This window comes from Erinaceus europaeus, chromosome 11 (assembly GCF_950295315.1).
Source record: "Erinaceus europaeus chromosome 11, mEriEur2.1, whole genome shotgun sequence".
Taxonomy (NCBI): Eukaryota; Metazoa; Chordata; class Mammalia; order Eulipotyphla; family Erinaceidae; genus Erinaceus; species Erinaceus europaeus.
The window spans coordinates 42,036,587-42,056,674 of NC_080172.1; the positions used below are offsets into that span (position 1 = coordinate 42,036,587).

At 41.0% G+C, this 20,088-nt stretch overlaps 1 protein-coding gene across 1 annotated transcript in view; it reads right to left on the reverse strand.

Annotated features, from left to right (window-relative positions):
• DNAJC11 (DnaJ heat shock protein family (Hsp40) member C11) overlaps positions 1 to 20,088 on the reverse strand; it is a 96,733-nt gene that overhangs the window by 45,661 nt on the left and 30,984 nt on the right. Inside the window, exons 2-4 of the mRNA XM_007532742.3 lie at positions 19,670 to 19,799; positions 17,345 to 17,418; positions 9,713 to 9,814 (exon numbers count right to left, since the gene is read on the reverse strand). Coding sequence (XP_007532804.1) covers positions 9,713 to 9,814; positions 17,345 to 17,418; positions 19,670 to 19,799 — 306 coding nt within the window. The remainder of the gene's footprint in view (positions 1 to 9,712; positions 9,815 to 17,344; positions 17,419 to 19,669; positions 19,800 to 20,088) is intronic.

Here is a 20,088-nt window from a genome sequence, read left to right on the forward strand (position 1 = left end):
GGAAACAGAGTTGGCAGTCAGCTGAGGTAAAGAACAAACACCTCATCACAGACCCCTGCAAGCGTCAACCCGGCTTTGACCTAGCACGTTATGATTGGGCCCTCCTCAATCGTTATCGAACAGGCCATGGCCGGTGCGCCGCTATGTTCCATCACTGGGGAGCCAGAGACGACCCGAATTGCCCCTGCGGCTACAGACAGACTATGACCCACATAGTCAATGACTGCCACCTCTCCAGATTCAAAGGAGGTCTCGAAACTTCACATCAGGCTCAACCTGACGCTGTTGACTGGCTATGAAAGAAGGGCAAACGCTACAAGAAGAAGGAGGATAACACAGCCATCCTAAAGATTCTTCCCTAGATACTCACATAGCTCTTTTTGCCTTCCTATCTTTCTTCCACCATCATTTTTTCAATGAGGCCTGACCACACTACTTAAACTCACAGACCTCCCTCTTTACCTCCATGTATTTTCCCACCATAGCATTATACTACACACACACACACACACACACCATTTATTTATTTATTGCCTCCAGGGTTATTGCTGGGGCTCAGTGCCTACACCATGAGTCCACTGCTCTTGGAGGCCATTTCCCCCCCTTTTGTTGCCCTTGTTGTTGCAGCCTTGTTGTGGTTATTGTTGTTATTGTTGATGTTATTGTTATTGGATAGCAGAGAGAAATGGAGAGAGGAAAGGAAGACAGAGAGGGGGAGAGAAAGACAAGACACCTGCAGACCTGCTTCACCGCCTGTGAAGTGACTTCCCTGCAGGTGGGGAGCCGGGGGCTCGAACCAGGATCCTTATGTCGGTCCTTGTACTTTGCGCCACGTGCGCTTAACCTGCTGCGCTACTGCCCCCCCATCACTTACTGTGTTTATTACATATCATTTGTCTACATCAATTACAGTGCTAAGTTTCATGCCAGACCAGGGTGTTTCTGCAGTGTGTCTGTATAGGAACCTTATTTAAAATGAATACACAAATCTTTATGTCCTCATTTTAAGTCCACAAATATATATATATCCACCAGGGTTATTGCTGGGGCTCGGTGCCAACACTACAAATTTATGGCTTCTGGCGGCCATTTCCCTCCTTCCTCCCTTCCTTTCTATTTTATTTGACAGGACAGAGAGAAACTGAGAGGGGAGGGAAAGATAAGAGAGGGAGAGAGACAGATACACACCTGCCGACCCGCTTCACTGTTGTGAAGCGTGACCCCCTGGCAGGTGGGGAATGAGGGTTCAAACTCAGATCCTTGCACATGGTGATATGTGTGGTTAACTGGGTGCACCACTGTCTAGCCCCCTCAATCCACAAATATGCCAAATCTGTTGAAAATATTAAGCCAGTCAGCTAATTAAAGCCTATTACTTCCCCCACTTCGATCTATTCTGTCTCTTAACAGGTATCCCTTTATGTCTTAACTTTGTCCCTGTGTTGTGTGTGTGGGGGAATAATGTGAGAAAGAAAGAGAAACCAGAGTATTGTTGCCAAATGTGATATTCTATTTGTTTTTGTCTTTCTTGTATTTAGGCAGTGCCAGGTGTTAATAAACCCTGGGCTTCAAGCATACAAGGTATGGGTTCTTGCACTTAACCACCCCCCAAACCTCTACTCCAGTTATATTTTAATTTGAAGTTCAACCCTCCTATTCTAGTTCACAGGAATCCCTTTGCTTTGGGTCACCTGTGAATGTGACAAATGTATCTCTATTTATTTGATAGAGACAGTCCAGAAATCGGGAAGGGAGAGTTAGAAAATAAGAGATACCTGCAGCACTTCTTTACCACTCGCAAAACTTTCCCTACTGCAGGTGGGGGCTGGGGGCAAGAAGCTGGGTCCTTGAGCATTGTAACATGTGCACTCTTATCAGGAGTTCCAACACCCAGCTACCCAAAGCTTCCTTCAATGTGGTGGGTATCAAGCTCGAACCTGTGTTGTGCACATCGACAAGTGGTGCACTATCCAAGTGAGTTATTTTACCAGGCCTTCACTGTCCTTATTAATGGCAATCTGGAGTAAGCCATGATGAGAAGTGTCATACAAAGTTAGAAAAGATGCATTAATCACCCCTCTTTGAGTAGAATTAGACGTTCATTCCATCAGAAATATGTTGTTTTGAATGATTTTTGTGTTTCTATTTCTTTATCTGGCCATAAAGATAGTGTGAGAAATTTCTGTGGAATGTAATTTCAATAGTAATATTTACTAGCTGAAAATCCCACCCAAAGAGGCAATTATGTTAAAAGGCAACCGGAGATTAGTCTGTATTCTAGCTGATAAGCTCATGGTAGCTCTGTGAAACCATCTCCACAGAATTATTCTATCTGAAAAACAAGTTGGAAGTCATACTCTCCAGTTTTATGGAGGATCAGAACAAGACTAACCAAGGTTTCTGAGAATAACCTTCCCTCCATGTTCCCTCTGTATGAACAGTAGTCTATAATTCTGAAACTGTGTTATTAAGTGATTATGCTGATAGAGTTGGGGTGGCTTAGTCCTCCACTAATAGATACCTACATGGCTTTCTCTATTCCTCCACGAGTGGCCTAATTCTCTGCAAAGACCCTGTTTTAGAGGGTGATACTTCCAAGACTTGGTCCTTTTCTCTCTCTCTCTCTTTTTTTTTTTAAATATTTATTTTTATTTATTCCCTTTTGTTGCCCTTGTTGTTTTATTGTTGTAGTTATTATTGTTGTTGTTGTTGTTGGATAGGACAGAGAGAAATGGAGAGAGGAGGGGAAGACAGAGAGGAGGAGAGAAAGATAGACACCTGCAGACCTGCTTCACCGCCTGTGAAGTGACTCCCCTGCAGGTGGGGAGCCGGGGTTCGAATCGGGATCCTTATGCCAGTCCTTGTGCTTTGCGCCACCTGCGCTTAACCCGCTGCGCTACAGCCCGACTCCCTCTCTCTCTCTTTTTTCTTTCTCCCAGCAATACTGTTTATCCAAAAGACCTGAAAACACTAATTGGAAAGGAAATATGAACCTCTATATTTGTAGCTGCAATAGCAACAATAACCAAAATAAGGAAGCAACTTAAATGCCCACTGACAGATGATTGGATAAGGAAGTTGTGAACTATAGACTCAACAGAGTATTAAAAAAAAGATGACATGATGTTAAGTGAAATAAGAGGTGAAAGTCAACTAATGGAGGATTTTGCTAGTATGTGAGCAACTAACTAAGACAAAGTTGCAAAAGTAACTAAACTCCCTGTTTGACTCAGTGACAGGTTACTGGAGGGAATAGTTGGGGAGAGGGTATAGGTAGCAGATCCCCCCTCCCCTGTGGTAGAAGTTAATATCTTACTGGCGTATTGCACCAAAGTAAAAGACTCCGGGTGGGTGGGTGGGGAGAATACAGGTTCATGAAGGATGATAAATGACATAGTAGGGGTTGTATTGTTAAATGGGAAACTGGGGAATGTTATGCATGTACAAACTATTGTATTTACTGTTGAATGTAAAACATTAATTCCCCAATAAAGAAATAAATAAAAAAAGAAGTTAATATCTTTTATTCTTTTAAAAAATATTTATCATTATTATTATCTTCTTTATTGGGGGGTTAATGGCTTATAGTCAATAGTAAAATACAGTAGTTTGTACATAATATTTCTTAGTATTCTATCTACTCTATTCTATTCTATTTTTTGCCTACAGGGTTACTGATGGGCTTCGGTGCTTGCACTATGAATCCACTGTTCCTGGAGGCCATTTTTCCCATTTCTGTTGTCCTTGTTGTTATTGCTGCCAATGCTACTGCTGTTGTTGGATAGGACAGAGAGATATCGAGAGGAGGGGAAGACAGAGAGGGGGAGAGAAAGATAGACATCTGCAGATGGGGAGCTGGGACCTTGAACTGGGATTGTTGCGTGGGTCCTTGCACTTTGCACCATGTGTGTTTAACCTGCTGTGCTAGAACCCACCCCCCACACTTCTCAGTTTTCCACATAATAATCTAACCCCCTGAGGTCCTCCTCTGCTATCATGTTCCTTTTTCTTTTTCTGATACAGTCAAAATTTATTTTCAAATGATTAATAGCAACTATACGGCTAAGTTGGCTCTCTTGAAATCAGAATGGAGGTCTTTCCAGAGAATTGATGTCAACCTCTGAAATAGAGAAAGGAAAATGGAAAGGTCCAAGGAATAACAGAACAAGCTTCACCAAGCTGTTATGTAAGAGGTCAAACAGGAAAGCAGTGTGTACCCTTAGAGAAAGACAATCAGCCCCATAACCAGTCCTTAGCTCAACACTCTGCTTTATATGGGGTCTGGACAAATTCATTTCATAAAAGAGGCAGCAATAAAGCCCAAGTATGTTGGCAGAGATAGCCTTCTCTACTAAAGATTCTGTCCAAAGAGAGTTAATATTTATAGAAGCTAACCAAAGAAAGGAATTAAAATAATCAATATGAAGTGAATATGGCAAAGAAAAACCCTACTATATGGTCTTAGTCCCCCAAAGACAAGACAGATGGATTATGCAAAATAAAGTAGGTTTTAAAGCTCTGGGAGGATAATTAGGGTGACCAGTTAAATTCTAATCATACATGGTCTTCATAGCTATGGATGAACCTCATGGTTTGGCCAGCCAGAAATTTCCTTTACACATAGGTTCATCATGGAAAAGAATCTAACACCCGAAGCAACACGAGTTTGGTTGTTTTCAGCAAGAAATATAAACAGGAACTAATAGACAACAAAGGTAAAAAACAGAGGTAATGCCCAAGGATTTTACCCTATGCAGCAAGCCATATGGCAAAGCTCCTATTTCATACTGGGAGAAAATAAGCTCAGGGAGGAGACATGATTGGACTCAGTACAGAACTGGAGGGTAGAAGCCAAATCCCTAATCAAGGCTCTTGAGTCCAAGTGGAAACTCTGGTATACAACCTCCAGGGTGTATGTGTGTGCTCCACAAGGTGGAGAGCCAGGAAGAGGGGATAATACAAAGTGAAGCTGAGAATCCCGTTAGTTCTCAGTTCCAGAGTGGTCCCCATAGCCCATAAAGTACAAGCCTGACAGGAGTCGGGCGGTAGTGCAGTGGGTTAAGCGCAGGCAGTGCAAAGCACAAGGACTGGCGTAAGGATCCCGGTTCGAGCCCCTGACTCTCCACCTACAGGGGAGTTGCTTTTCCCCCTGTCTTCTATTTCTCTGTCCTATCCAACAAAAATGACATCAATAACAACAATAATAACTACAACAATAAAACAAGGGCAACAAAAGGGAATAAATAAATATTAAAAAAAAAGATGTAAAAATACAAGCCTGACTCAGCTGGCTGGCCACTCAAGCTAGGACTTCTGCCACAGAGAATCTGCTGGTGATATCAGAGGGTCATTTTCTACTCCCCAATTGACTGACCCCACCAAAACTCAATTACCACAGTTGATAAACCAGTTGCCACAATGTTGGGGCATACATTTAGAAATATGTGCTTCTGGGAGTCAGGTGGTAGTGCAGTGGGTTAAGCACAGGTGGTGCAAAGCGCAAGGATCCCCGGTTTGAGCCCCCAGCTCCCCACCTGCAGGGGAGTCACTTCATAAGCAGTGTCTATCTTTCTCTCCCCCTCTCTGTCTTCCCCTCTTCTCTCCATTTGTCTTTGTCCTATCCAACAACAATGACATCAACAATAACTACAACAATAAAACAACAATGGCAACAAAAGGGAATAAATATTAAAAAAAAAAATAAAAGAAACACATGCTCCCCTAACAAATAAGACAAACGAACAACTTCCCCCCTGTATTTGCTAGGCTGTCCTGAACGAAACACCAATACAAAAAATAATTTTTTTCCCCTTGAAGATTTTATTATGAGATAGAGAACTACAACTGCAGTGCTGGGGAATAAACCACAGGGCCTCATATATACAAGTCCTGAGCTCTTGCTGAGTCACCTCCTCAGCTATCAAAGTTTAGTTTTTTACTGCCATTTTGCATTTTATATCCAGGTTTGCCTTTCTACAATAAATCAATATCTATTTCATGTTTTAACTTCTGTAGCATTTTGGTTGTGGTAATTAGGACACATTTCCTCATTTTATAAGTGAGAAAGTGAAGTCAAGTGGTGTGCTCTGTGCCCTGCATCACTGTGCCAGAGTATTTCCAATCTATCATTTCTTTTTTTTAACCTGTGTGCCTGTTCTTGAAACATATACTCTGCTAGAAAATTCCTACTTAGCAAACTTTTATTTATTAATGAGAGGGGTAGAAGGAGAGAAACAACCAGACATCACTTTGGCACATGTGATGCTGGAGATTGAACTCAGGACCTCATGCTAGAGTCCAACACTTTATACACTGCGCAAATTACCAGACCACCCTAGGGAACTCTCAAAAATTTGTTTTCTTAATTTATTTGACAGAGACAAGAGAAATTTAGAGGAAAGGGTATGAGAGATGCCTGCAGCATTGCTTCACTATTTGTGAAGCTTCTACCCTGCAGGTGAGGACAAGGGGATTGAACCTGAGTCTATATGCATGGTAACGTGTGTTCAGCCAGGTGTGCCAATGCCTGTACACCCCTCCCTGCCCAGTGAGCTCTTATTGATAAAAATAGAAACAGTCATCTACATATAAGATAGCAGAATCACAAATGTTATTACAGTCCCCTTCAAGTGATGATCCTTTTGTAGAAGGTCCAGATGACAGGGCAATACTGATTCCACACAGTGCTCATGGTTATCAAAAGTGTTATAAAGAGTTCATACTCCTTGCTTCTTAGAATGAGAATAGTGCTCACTCTGAGAAGCAAATCAGTCAGAAATGAAATAATGCCTCAAAATGCTGCTTAACCAACATCTGGTTATTAGTGGGTTATTTTTGGTTAGAAACTCTTATTAGAGATTTTACAACAACTTGTGTTAGTGTGAAATGGTCACAGCTGTGCTCCCTCATCCCACTGGAAACAAGGCCTGCAGACACGTTTCATAGAATCCCAATAAGCAATCACACGCAGATGGGCAATTTGATCACAGGACACAGACGCTTAGGCTTCTGTGATGTTCTCTTTCCCCTTCATTGCTCTCAATACATTCAGCATTCTCCAGCTATCAACACAACAGTGAAGATACCAAAGTAAGAGGAAGAACCTGCTTCTGTTAGCCTCCAACTTCAATCTCGACTTCCACTTCCATCTGCTAACACCAGTTTTCCCTGCAGTACAATGGTTCTGAGCTGGAACTGGGAGAGCTGAGAAGGGAGCCCTCTCCCTTGAGATCGTTAACTACTGCAATGTTCTCATATCCCCAGTTCAGTCAGAGTCTTGGTACTCTACTCCATTTGACCAAAATGACCCTGCACTTCTGAAGCCATCATCCGTTATAGTGGGGTGGAGAGAAAGGAATGGTGTTGGCATTTGCAAATATACTTCGTATTAAAAAAAAAAATTAAAATAGTTATTTTCCCTTTTGTTGCCCTTGTTTTGACTGTTATTGTAGTTATTGTTGTTGTTGTTGTTGATGTTGTCATTGTTAGATAGGATAGAGAGAAATGGAGAGAGAAGCGGGAAGACAGAGAGGTGGAAAGAAAAATAGACACCTGCAGACCTGCTTCACCACCTGTAAAGCAACTCCCCTGCAGGTGGGGAGCTGGGGGCTCCAACCGGGATCCTTATGCCTATTCTTACGCTTTGTGCCATGTGCGCTTCACCCGCTGTGCTACCGCCCGTCTCCCACTTCGTATTTTTAAAATTTATTTATTTATTTGCCTCCAGGGTTACTTCTGGGGCTCGGTGCCTGCACTACGAATCCACTGCTCCTGGAGGCCATTTTTCCCTTTTGTTGCTCTTGTTTGTCTATTGTTGTTGTCATTTAAAAAATTTTTTAATATTTATTTATTTTCCCTTTTGTTGCCCTTGTTTTTCATTGTTGTAGTTATTATTGTTGTTATTGTACAGGACAGAGAGAAATGTAGAGAGGAGGGGAAGACAGAGAGGGGGAGAGGAGAAAGACACCTGCAGACCTGATTCACCGACTGTGAAGGGACTACCTTACAGGTGGGAAGCTGGGGGGTTGAACTGGGATCCCTATTACTCTGGTCCTTGCGTTATGTGCCACGTGCGCTTACCCTGCTGTACTACTGCCCGACTTCTATTGTTGTCGTTGTTGGATGGGACAGAGAGAAATGTAGAGAGGAGGGGAAGACAGAGACGGGGAGAGAAAGATTGACACCTGCAGACTTGCTTCACCACCTGTGAAGCGACTCCCCTGCAGGTGGGGAGCCAGGAGCTCGAACTGGGGTCCTTAGGCCGGTCCTTGCACTTTGCACCACGTGCACTTAATCCGCTGTGCCCCACCGCCCAACCCCCAAGTTTATTTTTTTATTATCTTTACTTATTGGATAGAAACAGCTAGAAATGGTGAGGACCGGCTCCCCACCTGCAGGGGAGTTGTTTCATAGGCGGTGAAGTAGGTCTGCAGGTGTCTATCTTTCTCTCTCCCTCTGTCTTCCCCATATCTCTCGATTTCTCTCTGTCCTATCCAACAACGACATCAATAACAATAAAAAACAAGGGCAACAAAAGGGAATTAATAAATATTAAAAAAAAAAAAAGAAATGGAGGGGAGAGGGAGAGAAAGAGTGACAGAGATACCTGCAGCCCTGCTTCACCACTCATAACACAACCCTGCAAGCGGGGATCAGGGACTTGAATCCAGGTCCTTGTGTACTGTAACATGTACGCTCAACCAGGTGCCACCACCTGACCCCTGCAAATGTACTTTGCAATGTCAGATTCAAGTAGATGTGTCTTTTGCATGTTATAAGCGACCTTAATTTTTTCACTTTCTAGACTGTATTTGATCAGAGGCCCATATTATTAGGCCTCCTAGATGAACGCCAATACTTGTTCTTTTTCTTTAGAAGATTTTCGGGCTGCTTGCCAGGCTACCCTGCCTACACTGATGGAGCAGGGAGGCTGATCCTCTTATTAAACACAGTCAAGCGGTTACACTGGCCACGTTCAATTAGTCAGTGAGTACAACTGGGATCTCAAAATGACTAGGATATCACATTTGCCACCAAGCTGGAACACACTCAGGACAGTCAAAAGAAAAAGATACCATACACAGAACTGAAAAGTGACTCAGGTATGACATTGGGGTAATACTACACCAGTTCCTAAAAACTTAAGAGTGTATTAAATACAGTCATCATATCATTCCTGTATCAGACTGGTGTTTGTAGCACCACTATTTTGGGGGTGACAGAAGTACATAGGACAACCCATGTTAATCCTCTCTAGTCACCGCTTAGGCTCTCCAGAATCTAACTGGTCCAAAGAGTGCAGTCACCTCAGCGACTCGTTAGGTTGCTGTACTGTCCCTGATACTGTCTTCTACCCATTTTTCAAGGACTAGGGCAGCATAGTTAGAGAAAAAGGTCTCAGAGCTAGCATTTCTGCTTTGAGAAGTCTTCCTAGTTTCTGGGAAAACCACGAGCTGGTTTTGTCTTCCCTCCATATGGTTCAAAATACATTTCGGTGTCAGCATCAGCAGCTTCTGATAGCTAGCTATCAGGGAACTGTTTTCGGGAAAAATACCCACTCTGAGAAATAATAAGCAACAATTTGTCTGCTAGTGGTAAGCAGCAAACAAACAAACCAAAACAAAACAAACCAAACCACCATTACTTATTTTAGATCTGTATCCTGATAATAAAGCCTTGCAATGATCTGTATTAAGCCTAGCCCCTGGCTTACCTTTGGATTGGTTCGCTGTTGCAGTCTCCTCTCTTCTCTCTCTCTTTGTAGTCGCTCATACTCCTCTCTGATTTCAGCTGGTGTTCTTCTCCTTTCCACAACCTAAAGACACAGTCAAGAGAAGACAGGTAAGGATCAACAAAGGTAGGTCCAGGAGGTGGTGCAGTATATAAAATGTTGGACTCTTAAGCTTGAAGTCCTGAGTTTGATCCTTTGCATTGCATGTGCCAGAGTGATGCTCTGGTTCTCTTTCTTAAGAATAAATACACCTTTAAAAGATTAAAACAACTATATGCAAAGAGCTACCACTGCTCACTGTGGAGAGTACATTCCTAAGGGGGCTGGGTGGTTGAGTGCACATGTTACAATGCACAAAGACCAGGGTTCAAGCCCCCAGTCCTCACCTGCAGGGGGGAAGCTTCATGAGTGGTGAAGCAGGGCTGCAGTTGTCTCTCTATCTCTTTCTCTCTGTATATCCCCCTTCCTCTCAATTTCTGGCTGTCTCCAACAAATAAAGATATTTAAAAAAAAAGTGCATTCCTATTCCCCAGGACCCCAAGTCATACTGGTATGTTGATTTTCTATTAAATCATTTCCTGTTAAAAAGAAAAAAAAAAACAAACCAGTAAGTATGCTGGTTTTCTCACCAGAGTCCCAATCCTTGGTGGGTTAAGGTGGAATTCACCACTGTACCCACTTACCTTTGTTGCCCAGTCATCTTGTCTGCAGACAAGACTGTTTCATTACTGTCTTCATTTTAGTACTTCGTTTCTGAGGCTGCATGAGTCTTACAAAAGAAAATGTCCCTGACTCATTGTTAAAAACTTTCCAAAGAGTTCAAATAACTTCATGCCTGAGAGTTCAGCAATTTATCTACAGCACCACAAAATTTCAAAGGGTCCAAAATACTGTGACTTATAAGAAAACACAAAGAATGGGAGTAGTACAGGCACAGTACTTACTCTCTTTCTATCTCATGTCACTAGACAGATGAGAGAGGAAAGCCCAAAGAGCATTCTGCTTATGTCAATGGGAAAAAATACAGGGAAGTCTTCAAGAAGCTACAAAGAACATCTAAATAGGTAGGTGATTAAAAAATAAAAAAAGGTACTGCAGAAATCACAAGTTCAAACTATTGAAAGAAATACTGGGAGTCGGGCAGTAGCACAGTGGGTTAAGCGCAGGTGGCGCAAAGCGCAAGGACCAGAGTAAGGGTCCCAGTTCGCGCCCCCGGTTCCCCACCTGCAGGGGAGTCACTTCACAAGTGGTGAAGCAGGTCTGCAGGTGTCTATCTTTCTCTCTTCCTCTCTGTCTTCCCCTCCTCTTCATCTCTCTCTGTTCTATCCGTCAATGACCACAACAATAGTTAACTACAACAATAAAAAGAAACAACAAGGGTAACAAAAGGGGATAATAAAAAAAAAGGAAATACTGAGGGTCAAAGCGATAGGCTAGTGGTAGTGCAAAAGGACTCACACACAAAACAACCTTAAATTTAATCCCAGACACCACCAACAGAGTGAGCTGAGTGGTGTTTTGGTAAAAAACAAACACTAAAACTAGAACAAAAAAAACCCAACCAAACTAACAAAAGCAAAATATACTGATAGCAAGAATCAAAATAGTACAGAAGAATATATATAAAAGTATCATTTCCCTCCGTAACTTAGTCCCTCTTCTTACAGGGTAACATTTATTTATTTATTTATTTATTTATTTATCTTCCTACAAATCTTCTATGCATATGTGTGTGCGTGTGCATGTGCATTAAAGTTAATATGGGGTCAAAGAGATAGCTCACTGGGAAGGGCACTTTCTTTGCCATAAACATGCCCCAGGTTTGAACCCTAGCATCACATGGGAGGTGCTACGGCAAGAAGAGTAGTTTTGGTGATGTGGTGTCTCTCTCTTGCACTCATCTGAATGGAAACATGGCCTACAGTGATGACAAGTTTTAGAATAAAACCGCTGTTAACATGATTTAATAGGGCCGGGTGGTGGTGCACCTGGTTGAGCACACAAGTTACAATGCACAAGGACCCAGGTTCACGTTCCTGGTCCCCACCTGTAGTAGGAAAGCTTTCCAAGTGGTGAAGCAGTGCTGCAGGTGTATTTGTCTCTCTCTCTATCTCTCCCTTCCCTCTGTATTCCTGGCTGTCTCTATCCAATAAATAAAGATATCAAATATGTCATTTGACCTTGAAAATCAAGACAAGGGAAAAATGATACTTCAAAAAATACTTATGACTCAGCATGAGGCTCTGGGGTCTGGACAGGAAGTGTTTCTTCTATGGGGCCCAGTGTCAGCAGGTTGTTTTACCTGGATGAAAATATTTCATACTGCATACTCTACTCAATTGCTACTGTCAATAATATAGCTCTAGATTTAATAAATTTTTTTATTGCTAATAAGGGGACTACGGGGCAGGAGAAAATAACAGAGCATCAAATAGAATGATTTAACACCTTTAAAATACTTGCCTTTTCAGTTTATCATGGAATGTGGCAGAAAGAAAGTAATTTGTAACTATTCTGTCAGCACAGGTAAAATTACAAGAATTCCTGAAAACAAACTTAATCTTGCTCTGACCACTGGAGTCAGGCACTTTCCAGAGTTTGGGAGAATATATATTTAAAAAAATATTTTATTGATTGATTGATCAAGAGACATTGAGAGGGAAGGAAGAGGGGGACACATAGAGCTTTTTTTTTTTTCACCACTTGTGAAGCTTCCCCCTACCAGTGGTGACCAGGGGCTTGAACCCTGCTCCTTGCACACTGTAACATGCACACTCTTATTAAGGGGGCTACCACATGGGCCTAAGAATACAGATTTTAAGTCCTAGAGTTCTATAAATCTGTTTATTTTTAAAAAAGTAATCGAGACAGGAGCATATACGTGGTATCTGCCCAGATTGCTGATTAAAGCTATGGTTAATCAAAGTTGTGGGGTTGACTGGTTTTATTTTTGTTGTCAACCAGGCTTTACTGCTTTGAGCTAAGTTTTTCAGACTGGGGGGTGTGGGTTGTGGGGAAAGTTGATCATAGCATCAAAGTTTCTTTCAGAACTGTGGTGGCAGGGCTGAGTCCTATCCTGGGTCTCACACACACTGGCCAAGCAAACTTGTGTTTAATCTACATTCTTGACCTCCCCCAGGATGGTCAGGAAGAATAGTCAGTTGTTATTCCTGAGTCTCTGTCTCCCTCACCCCACTCAGAACTGGAATCTGTACCCCCCAACTTATGTCCTTCCTGTTGTGGTGGCTAATCTGGGAGGTTCTGGGCCTTAACTTAGTCTTCTGTTATTTCCCACCTTCACGGATAAAATAATTTGAAGAGAAAAACAAGTGACTTGAGAGGTGGCACAGAGATGAAGTATTAGATCCCTAAGCATGAGGTTCTAAATTTGATCCTAGGCATCACATGTGCCATTATCATGTGGGGGATATACCATGAGTGGTGAAGCAGTGTTGGAGGTGTCTCCTCTTTTACTCTCACCTTCTATTAAAAAAACTTGCTTGGATGGAGGTAGATAGCATAATGATTATAACTCTCATGCCTGAGGCTCCTAAGTCCCAGGTTCAATCCCCCACACCACCATGAACCAGAGCTGAGCAGTGTTCCAGGACTTGAACTGGAGTTGGTGTATTGCACCATGTAGAAAACTCTAGGGTGGGGAGAGGGTTCAGGTCCTGGAACATGATGGCAGAGAACCTAGTGGGGGCTGTATTGTTATGTGGAAAAGTGAGAAATGTTATGCATGTACAAACTATTGTAAATACAATAGTTGACTGTAAAATATTAATCCCCTGTAAAGAAATTTAAATAAAAAAGAAAACAAAACAACAAGAACCCCTCTGGAATGGTGAAGTCAGAAAGAAATGAGTCCTAGTGATAACTTTGGTGGCAAACAAACAAACAAAACAGTTGTTAATGGCTGCATCTCATTTCTTCAGAATCTTGTCAGTGAGAGTCTCTTGAAAGAAGGGGGAAAAAAAAAAGATTGAAAGCTTACCCAATGACTGAAAACAGGGTAAATTCTTTATGTAATCATGGCCTGGGAGGTGGCACAGTGGATGGAGTACTGGATTCTCAAGTGTGAGATTCTGAGTTTAGTCCCCACCGGTATATGTACTAGAGTGATGTCTGATTCATTCTCTCTCCTCTTATCTTTCTCATTAATAAATAAATGAAAACCTTTAAAAAATTATTTGTGTAACCTAAAAAAGGCTTGAATTTCATTTCCAGCATCCAACAGTAAAAAGGGGATGACCCCACTACTGACTGGAAGTGACTACTAACTCTATCAACGAATGTTGTGACAGCTTTGAGTCAAAGGCATCTCAGATACTTGGAGTATTAGAGCCCTTCAGCCTCCACTATCTGTTAGAACAGATATGTAGCAAATGGATAGCCATCAGCAGTTGGAGAAATTTAATAGCCTCAAAATGTAAGCACCACCGTGAAGGAGATGGTGCTTCTTCCTTGGGGTAGAAGCTATACTGAACTGAGAGAATCCTCATATTAAGCAAGTCATTCAGCTGTAGGAATTTCAGGAAGGAATGTTGAATGCCAGCTTGAGATCAGAGTGACTTCATTTATGGTATGAATGATGGACTCAATTTTCCTATTATATGTTAGGCACTGAAAAATCTCTGAGTTAATATCCAAAGAGGCATCTTCTTATAGTTTTCCTTGAAGGCATTTTTATCTTCAGTGGTCTTAGTAACAATAGAGAAAAAGAAAAAAGCTAATTCCAGTAAGAAATTGGTTTCTTTAAAGTAGCTTACTAAAATGTATATGGATATAAAACCTTATCTATTCACCATCTGTAACTGTCTACATATTTTTATAATCACTTCTTTGAGTGTTGTTTTGTTCTGTTTCTAGCAGGGAGATAATTTGGTTTGGTGAAGGAAAGCATGCAGTATTTTGCCAGGAGGATGTTACCTCACCGCTCCATTAGAGCTGAGATAATGCTTCTGGGAATCAAAATCTAGAAGAGGCCTACAGCTTCACATGAAAAACTGTACCCATCTTAAGGCTTATTAAAAAAACACAGGGGTGGGGTGAGTTTTAATGCGGTATCTAAAGTATGAGGAGAAATTCAATAAATACAACAGGAGTGTTTTTATTTTCCGATGGAAAAATGCTGTTCTATTTGACCTACTGGTTTTCATCAAGCCAAAGACCAGAAACCAAATTTCCATTCAAGTCAGGAGGGACAAGAAGACAGTAGGAAGGAGTGAGGATTGGAGTCCAAAGAGTCAAGAGTTCTTCATTGATGCTTCATAGAAAAATTCAGACACAGTGTTTACTAGATTTCCTGATTTTTTCAAGAGATGACAAAGGAAAACCCCCAACATTTCAGATGTTAGCAACTACAATTCATTGTGTAGGCAACTACCATTTGATTCATGACTATAGGCAGAATATGTTCTAGAAGTCATCAGTAGTGAGAGTAGACTAGAACACTCTTCTGCTTATCCAAAACCCTGTTTTCCCACCACACTGTCAATAGAATAAGAAGAGACAGGCATTCAGGCTTGAGATTAAATACCAAAAAATTTTAAGGGAAAATTACATGATAATGAAAAATTAACTCATTGAAAGCCAATTTTATATCAGGAGTCCATCAACATTCCTTGGGGAGTGGAATTAAGTTTCTTGAATAAAATCAAGTAATAATACATATATGTTCTTTTCTATATTTATTTATTCCCTTTTGTTGCCCTTGTTTTACTGTTGTGGTTATTATTGTTGTTGTTGGATAGCACAGAGAGAAATGGACAGAGGAGGGGGACACAGAGAGGGAGAGAGAAAGATAAGACACCTGCAGACCTGTTTCACCGCCTTTGAATCGAACCCCCTGAACGTGGAGAGCCAGGGGCTTGCACTGGGATCCTTACGGCAGTCCTTGCATTTTGCTCCACCTACGCTTAACCTGCTGAGTTACTGCCCAACTCTTTTTTTTTAAATTTTTTATATTTATTTATTTACTTTCCCTTTTGTTGCCCTTGATTTTTATTGTTATTGCAGTTATTACCATTCTTGTTATCGATGTCGTTGTTAGGACAGAGAGAAATGGAGAGAGGCAGGGAAGACAGAGGGGGAGAGAAAGACAACTGCAGACCCGCTTCACTACCTATGAAGGGATTCCCCTGCAGTGGGGAGCCGGGGCTCCAACTAGGATCCTTACTCTGGTCCTTGTGCTTCGCACCATGTGCACTTAACCCGCTGCACTACCATCCGATTCCCTTCTTTTTTTTTTTTTTTAACCAGAGCACTGCTCTGGCTTATGGTGGTGTGGAGATTGAACCTGGGACTTTGAAGCCTTAGGTATGTGAGTCTCTTTGCATAACCATTATGCTATCTACCCACGCCCATACGTGTATGAGATTTTATTTATTTATTTATTTATTTTTGAGAAAGATGCAGAGACACACACACACAGAGAAACAAAAGAGCACTGCTCAGCTCTGGTGTATGGTGGTACGGGGACTGAACCTGGGATTTAGGAGACTCAGACATGAGTCTGTTTGCATAACCATTATGCTGTCTCCCCTGCCCACAAGTATGTTCTTATAACAATTTAGAGCTTTAAAATTAACTTTTAGATTTCTTCTACTTGATCCTTACATCTTGATCCTTACATCTTCACTTTTCAAATAATAACATGAAAGTATACAGTAGTCTTGCCCAAGGCTTTAAGAGTAGTCAGGGGCAGAGTAAGAGAAAATGGGATCTTTTGAGTTTTAGTGATTGTTCTTACATAGCATGGCTGCCCAGGGTAACCTATTTCACAGATACCTGCTATCTATTTTGTCTTACTCACTATATCCAATACCATTATGCTATTACAGTACATTAGAGCTAGAAGGGTCATAACAGATAATTTAATCCAGTAGTTTTCAATTTTTCCTGCTTCAATTTTGTTCATAAGTACAACCATTACCAACAAAACCACTTTGTAAATGCTGTATTCATAACATAAGGTGGAGAGAGAGGAACAGAAGCGTGGTGGAGGAAGTATAAATGAAGAATTGCATGCTTGCAGTAACTGCATTCCATTAACTCCCCAACTAGCATGCTTCTTCCCCTGGGTTAAAAATTACTGGTATACTCTTTCTAATTTTTCACTAGGTAGGTTAAGAAACTAAGGCCAAGTGATAAAATTCAATCTTTTAAACTAAAATGTAAGACCAAGATAGGACACTAAATTTTTAAAAATATTTATTTACTTTCCCTTTTGTTGCCCTTGTTTTTTTTTTTATTGTTGTTGTAGTTATTATTGTTGTTGTTATCAATAACAACATTGTTAGATAGGACAGAGAGAAATGGAGAGAGGAAGGGAAGACAGAGATGGGGAGAGAAAGACAGACACCTGCAGACCGGCTTCACCGCCTGTGAAGTGACTTCCCTGCAGGTGGGGAGCCGGGGGCTCCAACCGTGATCCTTATGCCGGTCCTTGCGCTTTGCGCCATGTGCACTTAACCCGCTGCGCTACTGCCGAACTCCCTAATTTTTTCTATACTAAGACATTATTACAGGTTTGGGGGGGTGTTTTGTTGTTTTACATCTGCTTAATGATTTTATTATTTTTAGTGATACTAAACACACAGTTTCTCTTACCTCCCATCCTTCCATTTCCAGTCCTCTCTTCCCATAGATATCATAGATGGCCCGTGTTTGGGGATCACAAAGCACTGTAAATTAAAAACCAGTTATGTTTATAAAGTAGACTTCATTTTTCAGTGCTGACAACATCATCACAGGACAGTCCATCTCCTGCTCTTCCTTGTCCAGACATAGTTTCTCTTGATATTCGCTTCACTCCATGAACATGTTTCTTCCTCACTGCTTTTCAGACCCACTCTAAGATGTATTTAGGAGTCATTACAAATAAGAGAAGTGGACTTTTTATATGTCTGGGCTGTTCTTAACCCCAATGCACCTACAGGAGGCACAGTGGCCACTGTATCACTAAAAGTTTCTTCTCTTTCTTTTTTTTTAAGAATTGAGTAAGTTTTTCCATTAACAAGATTAATGTAAAAATAGGGACAGGTTATCTGTAGAGTTATGAACTCCTAGACCAATCTGCTTTTTTTTTAGGGGGGAGTGGGGGGGCAACACACGACTTCTCTATTTCTAAATCATTCTAACACACTATGATGCTGATCACATTACTTAAAGCACATCAATCAGCAAAAGTGGTTTTTTAAAGGAAGAGTGAGAGCTATTCAAGGACATCCAGCAGATTTCACACATCAGTAAAGCTAACAATCATCCTCTTCCTTGAGCTAAGTTCTATGTAAGACCTTTGCATCTTTGCTCTCCAGAGACTGCCCACATACTTTTAGGCCTAATTAGAAAACGATGTAAGTGATTCTATCCATATTCAAATCTAACGGGGAAGAAAGAAATGCTGACCACTGTGAAACACGGAAGCCAAACTTCTTGAGCCTCTAGGATTTAATAAGGAATTATTTATTCACTGTTTTACTCTTGTCTCCCTTTGGGCTAAACATTGGCTGGGTCTGCTGCTGCAGCACTTTCACAAACACTGGGAAGGTTCTCAGTTAACTCTTCACCAAATCTCCAAAATAACACAGACAAGCAATGTGGGCAGTGTAGACAACAATATAATAAAAGAAATAGAATTTTGGTCAAGACCAGGGTATCAGTGGTCAGTGTACAGTTAATCTGGTCAGAAACAATACTGATGTCATGGCTTGAGTTATGTTACACATTAAAAGCTAACTTCTGGGTAAGATGAAACACAACATATGCTGTTATGTTCACAATGAAAGTCCTTATCCTCTAAAGAACCATACCACTTAATTAAGGAAGAATCTTTAAATGACTCTGGAATGAGTAACTTATACTACTTGGTGCATACACCTAAATGTAGTGGATATTTAATTTTTTTAATTTAAAAATTGTGGCAAAATAATACATACTGAAAAATTTACCATTTTTTACTTGTTCAGTCCAGTCTCATTGAGTATATTCACAATGCTGTCTAACCATCACTACTATTTCTAGAACATTTTCAACATTTCAAACAAATTCCGTACTTAATTAACCACTTTAACTTTTTTTAAGGTAGGGACAGAGATGGGGGGAGGGGGAGAAAGAGGAGATAAGAGTGAGAGAAAGGAGGATACAACTTGGGTTGTGTGCATGGCAAAGCAGCACACTAGTCAAGTGAGCTATTTCACTGGCTGGATTTTAACAGTGTATTAATAGATGTATCAAAGGATGCTCTTCCTGAAATACTTAAGATGTGAGTAGAAAAAAATGTAACAACTTGATTCTATTCCCTACAAGCCCTCGCAACACTATTTCTTTTGTTAGGACTTTTCCTTAACTAGGTCCTATAGAACCAACATAATCACTTTCAGATGAAAAATGTTATTGTGTCTTTTTTTTATATATATATATTTTTGCCTCCAGGGTTATTGCTGGGGCTCGGTGCCTGCATCATGAATCCACTGCTCCTGGAGGCCAACGCCCCCTTTTGTTGCCTTTGCTGTTGTAGCCTTGTTGTGGTTATTATAGTTGTTGATGTCATTTATTGTGGGTAGGACAGAGAGAAATGGAGAGAGGAGGGGAAGACAGAGGGGGAGAGATAGAGACCTGCAGACCTGCTTCAATCTTTTTACCTTGAAGAGTTTCTTTTAGAAGAGAACCAGTAATGGTTGAAAATTTGAGAATTCCCCTGAAATTCAGACCCTGGTCTACTACTTTAGTTACTTTTATTTTCTATTTACTGGACACATACTGATTTCCAAAGCAAAATACTACTCTTTCAAAGGCCCTTGTCAGTGAAAAGGACTAAACCGACCACCTTTTTATACATCTCTGAGGACTTTTTCTATACTCTACAAATCAAGTCTCTTAAAAATCGAACACCCACTATCAGGGTATTTCTACGAAACTCAGGCCTCCACTGACCTTCATACGCCTGGTGAACAAGGTTAAACAGTCGTTCCGCCTGTGATTTGAGCTCTGGGTCTCTGTGCTTGTCAGGATGGTAAAGCATACACAGCCTCCGGTAGGCAGCTTTCAGTTCTTCAGAAGAGGCCTACGGAAAGAAATATCCAATTAGAGGACAATCAATGCTACTTAATCATCATCATTACCAGAATCGGCCTGGAAATGGAAACCTGTCAGCCACTTCCCAACATGTTTGCTCTATACACATACGACATAATAAAGTTATGCTTTATTACTTGAACAAAGCTTTTCTCCAGTTAATGAAGTGATCAATTATGTACATCAATAGCAAATATATTTATATTTATACTGGGCAATGCTGTTATCAGATAGGACGAGAAAGCACGTGTCTCTACATGCTGTGTCCTGAGTTGAAA